The sequence below is a fragment of the Neopsephotus bourkii genome, unplaced genomic scaffold, assembly GCF_033783945.1.
Source record: "Neopsephotus bourkii isolate Nb327-2 ecotype Australia unplaced genomic scaffold, CSIRO-AGI_Nbou_v1 NB_739, whole genome shotgun sequence".
Taxonomy (NCBI): Eukaryota; Metazoa; Chordata; class Aves; order Psittaciformes; family Psittacidae; genus Neopsephotus; species Neopsephotus bourkii.
The window spans coordinates 310,268-322,886 of record NW_026901237.1 but is presented as its reverse complement, the minus strand read 5'-3'; the positions used below and the strand labels follow the sequence as shown (position 1 = coordinate 322,886).

General features: G+C 42.2%; 1 protein-coding gene across 1 annotated transcript in view; it reads right to left on the bottom strand.

Moving 5' to 3' along the window:
* ZNHIT6 (zinc finger HIT-type containing 6) overlaps window positions 1-11,131 on the bottom strand; it is a 35,499-nt gene extending 24,368 nt beyond the window's left edge. Inside the window, exons 1-5 of the mRNA XM_061354399.1 lie at window positions 10,935-11,131; window positions 9,153-9,218; window positions 8,954-9,060; window positions 8,371-8,456; window positions 6,979-7,082 (exon numbers count right to left, since the gene is read on the bottom strand). Coding sequence (XP_061210383.1) covers window positions 6,979-7,082; window positions 8,371-8,456; window positions 8,954-9,060; window positions 9,153-9,218; window positions 10,935-11,002 — 431 coding nt within the window. The 5' untranslated portion in view covers window positions 11,003-11,131. The remainder of the gene's footprint in view (window positions 1-6,978; window positions 7,083-8,370; window positions 8,457-8,953; window positions 9,061-9,152; window positions 9,219-10,934) is intronic.
* Between the last annotated feature and the right edge of the window lie 1,488 nt (window positions 11,132-12,619).

Sequence of the window (12,619 nt, the reverse complement as noted above, 5' to 3'; positions counted from 1 at the left end):
TACTTCTCCCTCCTCCCAGTTTGTTTTTTGTTGTTGTTGTTGTTGTTTTAAGCACTACTTAAGAACTGTGAAGCATTATATCCAGGATAATCACCATCAGGTATGCAAAGATTCAGGTACTACAATTAAAAGTAAACAGTATTGTTCCAACATGTTGTTTAATTTATCAGGTGAATGAAACATTATCCAGCAGGTTCTAGCTGGCTGCAGAGACAAGTGTATGCATATCCAGTAGCAAAACAATAAACTCTGCTAGTAAGTTCAGTTAACGGATACCAACTTTTACATGCAAGCACTTCAATAAAAAGTACTCTTATTAAATAAACAATCATTCTCATACCTAGTTATTCCTAGGAAGAAAATAAACTTTACAGCTGAACTACACTTCCTGCAGTGTAAGTAAAATCAGAACCTTAGCTCCAAGGAGCTAATAATTAGAATAAAAAGAACTAATGAAGGCCAAGTTCCCCAAAGCAACATGAGATTCAGCAGAGTTGTGCAACATGCTTTGCGATTCCTCCCCTGTATCTGCTCATAATTGTTAACTGAGGATTCTGAACACTGAAGATAAAAAAATCATTCTTTATCTAAAAGTTCCACTTTGTGTCATGGTTTAATCCCAGCTGGCAAATAATCACCATGCTGCCACAATACTACTGATGATAATGAGAAGAAAGATAAGAAAAAGAGAGAGGAATAAACCCCAAGAAACAGAAGTGATGCACAGGTAAATCGCTCACCACCTCCAGACAGTTCCCAGGTAGTGACTGGAAGCTCCAAGCTGACTCCTCCCCAGTTTATATAGTGGGCAAGACATGCTGTGGTATGGAATACCCCTATGGCTAATTTGGGTCTCGTGTCCTGTCTCTGCTCCCTCCCAGCTTCTTGTGCCTCTCCTCACCAGCAGAGCCTGAGAGACTGAAAAGCCCTTAATCACAGTAAGCGCTACTACTGAGTTATAACTAAACCATGGGTGTGCTACCAACATCATTCTCACACCAAACCCAAAACACAGCACTGCACCAGCTACTAGGAAGAAAATTAATTCTATCCCAGCTTAAAACAGGGCACTTCGGAAAAACAGAAACTTTCATTTATTTTTTTTCTCCCAGCAAGCTAATACTGAAACTGCAGCTAACTACTTCATGTCTCTTCAAAGTATTCTTGCCTAAAAGTAAAAGGCAAACAGGTAATACAGATTAAAAACTGGGTAGAACCTGCTGCATGCCAGTTATTAAAGTGAAACATCCATCACCATCAATGATCTCTGCCCAGTTAGAGAACTTGATGTCAACTGCAGATGCTATCAAAGCTGCTTCACAACAAATTCTGATCAAAATTTGATATCCTGGCTCCAGATCTCACTGACTTCATTTTCCATTATTGGCTCACTGGGGTAGTATTTCCTTCAAATACAACTGACATGTACTATGTTCTTTTCTAAATGAAAATGCTTAATTGAGTAAGTCATAGGCAGTTGAGAAACAGTTCACTGCATGCAGTTGTTCCATGCTGCTCAGCTGCCATGGAACACCACTCCACGGTTTTCTTGAATACCAAGGCACTGACTACTAAATGGCAGAGATCTGGATGAAGCACAAGCACATCAGTAAATGTGCCTGTGCACATCACACTGATGTCAGTAAAAGCGGCATCATAGCCCATCCCTGCATTGCTTGGCTTCAGATCCTAGTTTGGTTACTTCAGAAGCATGGAAACTGATCAGAGGGAAGAGGAGCCAAGCACCTCTTTGCCTGCATGACATCTACCTGCAAATTACGTTCAGAACTTCACAGGCTGTTTTGCAATTACTGTTCTGCTAAAACAAAGTAACTGTTTCCCTTTAATTACACCTTAAACTCCCAAAACCTTATTTTTTATCATCAGCTGTAGTTTTTGCAGAACTACATGTAAATAAGTTTTACATTTTTCACAGCAACAACTGAAGATTTCCATTTCTGATGTTACAAAGACAACAGCAGTACATAGAGAGTGGCTGTTACATCCATTTGGAACAACTGCAAAACTTACCATCTTTTACAGATAAAGCAGTACCTAACAAGATATTCCAACTACTGCAGGTGTAGGCAGTACAGCTGCTGGGAATTAAAGGAGAGTTCTAGAAAGGATTCTGGGATTTGGACAATACACTTAAGTGCCTTGGCAGATTTTTAGAAGTGTCCAGTGTTTACGTATTTGTTAAAACATTTATGAAGTATCTCATATGACTCAAGTTTCTTGTCAAGGTTTCCTCTGAACAGTCAATTTTGCCTAGACTGCAACAGAAGTTTTTAAGTACATAAAATCCTTCTTTTAACCTTTTAAAATGTGTGTTTATGTATATATATATAAAACACATACTGAGAAAAAAAAACCAAATACCAGTTGCAGTTCTGGCTCTGCAGAAGTCCTTTGCTGCCAGCCTGTCAAACACAGTGATTCACTGATGACTGGTTTCTATTTAGCAACTAATATTCTCAAAATGTTTTAGAAATAGGATAGAGGACATCTTACATCAAAGTGCAAATACTGAGGTATTTCCTGTCTATGTTATTTTGAATTGACAAAAGAGGTGAAAAGGACATAAAGAAGTTTAACGAAGGACCGGTTATCCTTCCACTTGACAATACACAGTACTCTCACCTAATGCACTACAGTTTAATTGAAACACTGGACGTTCACTATCTACACCTTAGGATAATGTTGCCTTTCTCAACTTCCTTAAGCAATGAAGATTCAGCCTAAGTGACCAGATTCTCTTGTGGATTAAAACAATAAATTAAATTAAGAGAGCATGCAGAGGTATAATGATTTCACCCCCCTCTCCCCCGTTCTGTGCTCCTAGAGCCAAACTCACTTTGTTGCATTTCTAATAGCAGCACATAGAGAAGATGACTGCATTTTGTTCAAATTTCATCAAGATAATTCCTGTCTACCGAAAGTTCATGTTTCCTAGTTACAGTAAACAGCAAGACAACCAATGAAGAAACTGAAATGCACATCCTTTGTAACACATATGGTCTTCTATCAGGGGCCTCCCAACACCAGATGTTACAAACCATACGTGTTGCAATAATCAAACATGCCGGGCTTGAACTGAGAGTCCTGTGTAAATCAAAGAGACACTGACAAGGCCAAGGAACCCAAATTGTAATAATCTTATATGAAGAATGGGCTAAAACTACCATCCTTTTAAACTCTGAAAATAAACAAAATCACCATCAGATTCACTATGAGAATGAAACATTTGTTGCTAGAGGGAAAAAAAAATAACCTCAGGTACAGAACTCAGTCAATACTTGTCTTCACATGGGGGTGTTCTGAAAAGCTAGTGATTTACCAAGATGCATGAACACCCTCCTCTCTGATCACGCCACAGTAGCATTCCTTTGCCTGGGAACTTACTTTGGCAGGTCTCAGAAAGCAAGCAAAACTATACACTATGTGACAACTAAATTCAAGTTTAACAGCTCCCTTAGTGTAATATTAGCCCAAGACCCAGCTCAGTTAACTCCTTAAATTCTTAAGATCAGTAACACTTCAAATAATTTATTTTAATTACCCTCACCTAGCTAAGCATTAAAGTTGACATTATAGGGCTTTCAGGTATACCTCAAAGTAGCTTCTGTAACAGATGATCAACCCAAATCTCCACAACTTAGTTTGTTCTCAGAATTAAATAGAGGTAAGGAAAAGGATTCCTTCTTCTCCCACATATATTATCTGTTCAGATGCTTCCAATCTGCAGGCACGCCTTCCATCAAGACTTGTAGCCCTCTGGGCAGGGAGGAAGATTTTGTCTGGGATGTGCTGTGAATGGAGTAGGGAGGAAGCTGGATGGAGACATCTATGACAGTGTAAGCAGAAGGGAGGTTCAGAGCAGGGCAGCAGAGACCACAGGGCTGAGAGAGCTACGAAGTCCCATTTCAGCATCTCACCGCTGTCACCATCTCACCGCTATTACCATCTCCTGCCAGAGAACCAGGAGGCATGGAGTTGCAAGCTTCCTCCCCTCTTCCCAATTGACCTACTGGCTGGAGCTCCCCAGTTCCTGCCTCAGCCCTCTTCTCAACCTGGTCACGTTTCTCCACTCATTTCCCAAAGGCTTATTATTGCAACAGGCTACTTCAACTCCATGGGAGCATGCACCCAGAATGGAAACTGTTGTTCCTACTGAAAAATAAGGGCATGGCAGGAAAGGTTGGGTGAAGCAGCACATTAGAAATAATTCGCAAATACGGCATCCTAAACAATCTCTAAGTCAGATGTCCCGTGAGTTCACAAACTGGATTCACACTCTACTTTCTAGTGACCTTCCATTATCTAGATATTCTAGGTTAATCTAATCCATGTGTTGCCCAGCACTGGCACATACTCTTTCATGACACTGAGGGTAGTAAACAAGCTAATGGAAACTGGGAAATAAAATCTGGTTAACACATCCAAACAACCACTGATCTGTCCTCCAGACCCAGCAGGGACAAGTGATGACACAAGAATACATCCTGTACTTCCTAGTTTTAGATTACTCTAATTCCTGACCTGTATATTCCAACAGTTTGGCTTGCATGGAGAGCTTGAAGAGGACATCAGAGAAGACTGTGCTCAGCTTTCCATGCACATACTGAGCAGCTTCCAACCAACCTGCACCCTCTGGAGCAACCCCTCTACATATCTCAACTGACAAACAGCATGAGAAAAGGTTCAGTTCTACAGAAGAACTGACACACCAGTCCCTGATCACAGTCAAGTGTTAACTTCATATAACATAACTGTTTACATAGCTTTACCCCATTTGAATGTAATACTCAACAAAATGTTATGGGTGTTATGAATTCATATGGGATAGGTGCTAAATGGCTGATACTCCCTGGTTCAATCAATGCTGAGGTTTGATTCCTTGGGAAACCATTTAAGGGGAATAAGCAGAACATGCCAATTAAAAACAACCAACCAACCAACCAAATTCCCCCAAAACAACCAACCAACCAAAACCAAAGATTAATTTTTAATCTGCAGCACTGATTTAAAAAAGCTGATTGATGTGTGAGTAACAGTAGCCACAGAAGAGTGAAAATGTGTCCTCTGTGTAGCACTCACTGAGCATATTCCATACCACTAGATAGAATTTACAGGAAAGAGAGGGTGATTATCATCTTCAGAAGAGAGAACATTACATGTTCTTTCTGGTAGGATGTGAAAGCCCCCAAAAGGACAGCATTCCATAACAACAACAACAAAATTACCCCAGGGCTTTATGATTAACACAGACCAGTAAGGCATTCCCCAGATAGCCTGTGAAACATCTGCATGCCTACTTGCCAATAAGTTACCTTCCTTACCCCATCTTTCTAGTTTTTAAATATGCTTCTGTTAAACAACCTAAAGCACATGATATGCATGAAAACATAATCTGCTCAAAGCTTAACTCTGAGCTATGTTTCAGTGTGTTCCCAAAAAGGCTTTCTAGAGAAAAAGAACTGAAAAACACAGAACATGAGGGCAAATCTCTGTCAGCACAACACTGTACTACACCCAGGATCTTCCCAGCATCGAACCTTGCTGTATCCATGCCTTTTCTGTTCTTATATCCTTCTCTTAGCTGCTGATCCCAGCATCCCTGATCTTTCTGCATTTGCTCTGGCTCTTACAGGCTACTCCTCACCTGTATACCTTAAAGGTGTTCATATTGTTTTATCCACTAGGAAAATTAAACTCAGCTCTAAGACTGAGATACTTCAACAGCATGAGACCAGCACAAGATACCCATAAATGAAAAAGCACGCAGCCAAGGCAAAGGAAATCAGGGCAGAGGCAGGCAGCCCATGGGACTCACATCGGCCAGGTGTGGCGCTGCCGCCCTGCCTGCTCCCAGGGAGAGTCTCCATGGTGTAACTGTGGGGGGACGGCGGAGAAAGTGCCCCAGCTTTCCTTTCCCCTCATGGTCCGCCAGGGGCTCTCCCTCGCAGTACAACGCGTTATCTTTACAGCGCTGGACATCCACACCTCCTTAGCGCCTCAGGCTCCGCAGGGCCGAGCGCCACTACTCCTCCGTCAGAGAGCGACACCTGGTGGCCACCCGGTGCTCCGGCGCCTCAGGCCATCGAGGAGAGCGCTGAAACGGCGGGCACCCGCGCCGCCCACTGCTGCCGCAAACTGAGCGGCGTTTGAATGTGTTCCCATGGTACACCGAGAGCAACTTCAGACCTGTTTCCTGCCACGGAATGGTTTGGGTTGGAAGGGACCTTAAAGCTCATCCAGTTCTAACCCCCTGCTATGGGCAGGGACGCCTTCCACTAGACTAGGTAGTTTCAAGCCCCATCCAATCTGGCCTTGAACACTGCCAGCCATAATGAAACATTTTGTAGGGTTCTTCTTACTACTACAGTGAACGTACTTCAAAATACAAACTCTGGATACTGTGAAAAATGTCACAGAGCAGATAAAAGGAAGAATACTTAAGAATCTTCCTAGCGTTTTTCCCAAATTCACATCTGTCTGCTTCTCTAAGCTGCACCATCTCAAGCATCCACATCATCCAGAAAAGCACCTTCAATCACAACAATGACTGTTACTGGAAGCACTTTTTCAGACTTAAAGTCATCCTTTTCAGAGAGAGGCACTTCTGCAATCATTCTACATCAATCCTCTGTCATAAACCTTTAAAGAAGCGTTTTCTTTTCCAGCAAAACTCAGTGTTAATTAAATATGGAAAAAACCACAACATTATCGACTCTTCCTCCAGTTACTCTTCTTGGTGTTCCTCCAAACAAAGTGTGAATTGCATAAGCTGATGATATCAAAGAGCCTAAAAAATGAAAGCCTGCAGCACAAAATACCAAATCTAGATAGCTCCTGTAAAAAAATCATACATCTAATGGATTTTAACAGCAAGCACGCTGGAATGAGTCCAGATTTACACCATTATGCATTCAATTAAAACAAAATATTGCTGACTGTAACCAACTGAAGACTCACATGTAGTTGAAGGTGGTTGAATTTTCTCTTCTCTTTGTAAATCCAACAGGCAGCGTTCTCAGGTCAATGTCACACTTTCGAGCTTTGTTTCTCAAGCCATACAACTAGCAAAAATAAAACAATTTTTAATAAACATATGAATAATATATTCCAAACACAAAACTTAAAACAGTATAAGAATATGCTGACTGGAATTATGGGAAAAGTGTAGAAAAGGCCATATTTAATGAAGTACTTTGCTTTAAAAAAAACCCATCACATGAAAAATTAAGGAAGTAAGCCTAGAAACTATCTGAAACATTCTCAGGTGAAGTTTTCCCATGCTTAAAACCAACATGCCAATGACTTCTTTATACTAAAAGTTTTTTAACACCCTGGGAAACGCACAGACAACCAAACACAGAGTTGGTTTTTGGGCTGCAAGCCCGCTAGCAGAAGGGATGCACAAGCACCACCTTAGCCACTATGACAAATTGCAATTTGAAGGTTGCACTAAGGATATAATCTCAAAACATCTCTAGTACCACACCTAAAACCTGCTACCTGTGCAGCATCTCACCACCTTCAGTGAACGTTTTCAAGACTTCATGTCAACCAGTGCACGCACAGAGTATGACTTCAGCCTGAGAGAAAGCTGGAGTCTTCTGGATTTACTCTGTCATCAACCTGAGTTCTCTCCAACTGAGTTTAGTATTTGAATATATTTTGACAAGACTGGAAAACAACATGGCCCTGATGCCTTTCTGTGACTTATCAACAAACCAAGTATTTTGGAGTAGATTTTGATTTTCTGTGGTTTGTCTGTTTTCCCCTTCTGGTCTTCACAGTTTATTGTCACAGAACTTTCAGGAAAAGCAGTAAATTTCTGTGATCTCTTTAGTGCTTTGCTAGAACTGGAGGAGTTTTCAGCAAAAATCCCCTGTCACCCATACAAGGCTGGCTTTTACTTCATTGTTGTTTAGATTTATTCTCTGCAGAAGTCTAGTTGTCTTCATTTGGTATGAAGGGAAGCATGTAATAGTTTTTAATTTAATAAATCCAAAGTTCACCTGGAAATTTTGTATTTAAAAATTCAAAAAAAGATGTGGAGATGGGAGGAAACACTCAGGCTTTCTTAACACGCATCTGTCATCAAACAGAAGTGGTCATGCATCACTTCTAAGAATAAAACAGTTAGCAACTTTAGCTAACTTCTCACAGCAAATGGACATAGCCATCAATACTATTATTACATAAACCTCAAGACTTCTTTTGATTTCTGGCTCTAAAATTCAGGGTCATTTATACTTTTATAAGAGAGGTCTCACTCTGAAAACTGCATTGGGACTGCCTCAGTGGGAATTCATAGGCAGCCAGCACTTCAATAAACCAACCTACTAATTTCAAACTTACAAGTTTTTTTGCTGTTGGATTATGCACAGTAAGATGGCGAGCAGCAGCATCAGCCGCCCTTCCTACATCTTCCAGGAACCTATAATCTGAAGGTAAAAAAAAAAACAAGCAAGGAAAAATGCAGCGCCGTCATTTAGTAGGGCAGGAAAAAAGGGAAAAATAATAACAATAGGAAAATCAGACTATACAGAACAAGTGATGTACAATACAATTGCTCACCTCATGCTGACCGGTGCCCAACTAGTTCCTGAGCAGTGGCCTGGGTCAGCTTTCCCCTCCAGTCCATATGTTGAGCACAATGCTATATGGTGTGGAATATCCCCATGTCCTGTCCTGACTACTTGTGCCCCCCAGCCTGCTCGCTGATGAGAAAAGGTGGGAGGTTGAGAAGCTCTTGACTTACTGTAAACACTGCTCAGCAACAACTAAAGCATCTGTCTGTTCTCAACATTATTCTCATCCTACATTCAAAACACAGCACTGTACTAGCTACTAGGAAGAATGCGAACTCTATTCTAGCCAAAACCAGGAAATTAACCTTGTAAAACCAATGAATTTTAAAAAACACACGGATCATTCTTACCACTCAAAAGATTCAAGTCAGTAAATTCATTTATGGAGACAAATGCTGTTTTATCCCTGACTCCATTACAGCTTAATGCAAGCTTATGCTTCTTCACACACAACAGACTGAAATGACAAAAAAAAGAAAAGGTTTAACATTCTGTATTCAGGATGAGTGGAACAAATAACCAAAACAGTTTAATTCAGATAACAGATACCTGCACGAATATTTCATGCATCGTGGACACCTGTACTTAGCTTCCTCTTGACTACATGTTTCACATCTGAAAGAAGTAAAAAGTATCTGTTAATAAATGCAACCCTCAAAGTCAGGGAACCTCTCAGGCACAATGTGGAAGCTTTAGAAATACAGATGATGAATATCTTGTGAAAAAAAAAACCCAATCCTCTACAAATATAATCTTCTCTAATTTAATTAGGCTATTACAATTGATGTTTCTCCTATTCTTAGGAAAGTTACTGATAAATGAAATAATTGTCACTTGTCATTTTTTTTTTTAACTCTGATAAATGGGGAAGGGAAATAAATGCCCCCCCCCCCATCTGCAAAGTTTTCAAGAATGGTACAAACCCACCCCTTTCAAATACTAAAGGACAAACATAAGCCTTGAAATACTGTTCTTCCCATCCCTACCACGCACCTGCTGCTAGCTAACAGCAGTGATGTAAAGGACAAGCCCAGCAGTGTCATCTCCTGCAAGAAGGTCACTTTATACACTGCCAAAATAATATATTATAAGCAAAACAGTGTTTCATATTTAGGAATAATATTAGGAAACATTTCATCACTGAAAGGGCGGTCAGGCATTGGAACAGGCATCCCAGGGCAGTGGTGGAATCACTGTCCCTGGAAGGCACTCAGAAACCGTGTATACAAGACCCTCAGTGACACGGGTTAGTGGTGGACTCTGCAGTGCTGGTGTAATGGTTGGATTTCATGACCTTAAAGGTCTTTTCCAACTTAGCTGATTCAGTGGTTGTATGATTCCACACACTGCAAAGCAGTAATATTCTTTTTTTTGCAGTATCTCCACCGTGCCTTTTACTCTGCTCTTGTGAGACCTCACTTGGAGTATTGTGTGTGGTTCTGGTGTCCTCAACATAAAAAGGACATGGAACTGTTGGAACAAAGCCAGAGGGGTGACATGAGGATGATCAGGGGACTGGAGGACCTCCCATATGAAGATAAGCTTAGAAAGTTGGGGCTGTTCAGCCTGGAGAAGGCTGCATGGAGACCTCATAGCAGCCTTCCAATATCTGAAGGGGCCTATAGGGATGCTGGGGAGGGACTCTTCATTAGGGACTGTAGTGACAGGACAAGGGGTAATGGGCTAAAACTTAAACAGGGGAAGTTGGTGAAGGGTGGTGACGCACTGGAATAGGTTGCCAAGGGAGGCTGTAAATGATCCATCCCTGGCAGTGTTCAAGACCAGGCTGGACAAGGCCTTGGGTGATATGGTTTAGAGCAAGGTGGGGGTTGGAACTTGATGATCTTAAGGTCCTTTCCAACCCTAACTATTCTGTGATTCTGTAATTAATGCACACTGGCAGCTCAGCTGCTACACCAGAGAAAACCTGCCAGGGGGTACCTGTGTGCAGACCCCGCTAACACCCAAGCTCACACGCACCTACCCAGGGCAAAGCTCACCCCGTGCTCAGAACAGCCCTCTCGCTCCTCTGCAACGAAACGGCCCCTACCGCGGCGGCAGCGCCCACCGCAGCGGCGGCTGCTCCTCTCCATACTCTATGGGGAAAGGCGAGAAGGGCTGCAAGGGCACAGGTCAGCCATACTGGGCACCGGGGGCGCAGGCCCGGTCCGCAGCAGGCCCTGCGAAGCCCCTCGGGCAGGCCCAGGGCGCTGAGCTAAGAGAAGCCGGAGCAGCTTTTTCCCTTCGGCGGCCCCCAGTTTCCGCCGAGCCCTAAGACGGCGCTCCCGAAGCGGCCCCGCACCCTGCCCGTACCCCTACCCCTCGGGATACCTCTGCAGGGATATCTTCCGCCCGCCCGCCGGCAGCCGAGCGCTGTCAAGGCCCTCCCGGTCCGCCATTGCCGCGCAGCACCACCTCCCCACGCGGAGCCTGGCGGGGCGAGCCCGACAGCGTCCTTTGCTGGGCGGCGGCGCCGCCTGGCGGCACTCGGAGCGCGGAGGCCCCCGAGAAGGGCCACGCTGGTGGGGGCCTGCCGCAGGCTCTTTCACAAGCTCCGCCTCCCAGCTGGTTTTAAATGGGTTTTAACCACGAAAAATAGTAAAAGGAGAAGGGTTCTGACAAAAGCTCAGAGCTTGCTCTAAAATTAAGGGTAACGAAATAGCGACTACCTCAGAAACCATAAAAACATTAGAATCATGGAATCAACGAGGTTGGGCAAGACCTGTAAGATCACCCAGTCCAACCTTTACCCCAGCACTACCAAGACTACTACTAATACATGTTACTAAGGGCCTCATCTACACGAGTTTTGAACACTTCCAGCCTCTTACAATGCCTGACCAACCTTTGGGGAAGAATTTGTTCCCAACAGAAATTTTTCCAAATAAGATGAATTGCAGCGTACAGGTACTTGCTAACATTGTGGGACAAAACTGCACGAGATCTCCTGCGAACACCTTTAGGAGCTCTAGTGAAGATGCCCGAGCACAAGAAGCTTTCCAAAACACGTTTTTTAAATGGATGATTTCTGAGATATGCAAGTATAAACCATAAAGTAATAACTTCCAAAAACAGTGCAATGAAACTAATGAAAACAGACATGAAACAATATACAAGTTCTACAAGATTACATTCTTACAAAAACCCAAACTTAATCCATTTGTCACAACATCAGCTCCACAGCCAAGCTACCAGCGTAATATTGTCAGTTTGTAATGACCTGGAAAATGCAGAGAGAGACATATTCTCTAACCTTTATCATTACTCTGTAATCTTGCTTTGTCATTAATTTCACCAGATTTTCTCTAAGGGAACAAAACTGCTGCTTCCATATAAAACATAAAATGTGATGTATGTTACCTTGTAAAAGTAAATGCAGTCACTGGCAGTATTCCGTGGCACAGAGCATGTGCATTTCCTCGTGGTTAAAGTAGCATTGACACCTGACAAGTACTCTTCTAGAGGATTTTGTTCTTTACTAAGACTGAACTACACAGTATGGAACAGAACAGTAAAAGACAAACATATAGTTTGGAAGCTTATTTTATTATACTTTGGTACGTGTGGTTTCCTGTGGATCAAGACAGTTAAACAAGTTGTTTGAACACTCCTCTGCTCCCCAGGACAGCCTGGTACCACCACCTTGCTGTGTATTACTGAGCACACTTTGGATTGATAATAGATAGAGGGCTATCATTATGACGAGCGCCTTCCCTAATGGTAAAATTGTTCTTTTTTATGAATATAAAACAGTTGATTGAATACTTTAGACTTAATTAAAAAAAACCAAACAAAAACAAACAACCCCCCAAAACATATAAACAAAAAACCCTAAACAATAAAATGATCTAATAAGTGTGTGAAAAATGGAATTTCTAGGTGGATGAAATGGTTATAATTTAGAAGCAGCCATTCAGAAGACATGTAGTAGGTTTTTTCAGAAGTTACAAATATGTACACAATATATCATCTTGAGATGCCTTTGGCATTAGAAATGTTAACTGAAATACAGAACC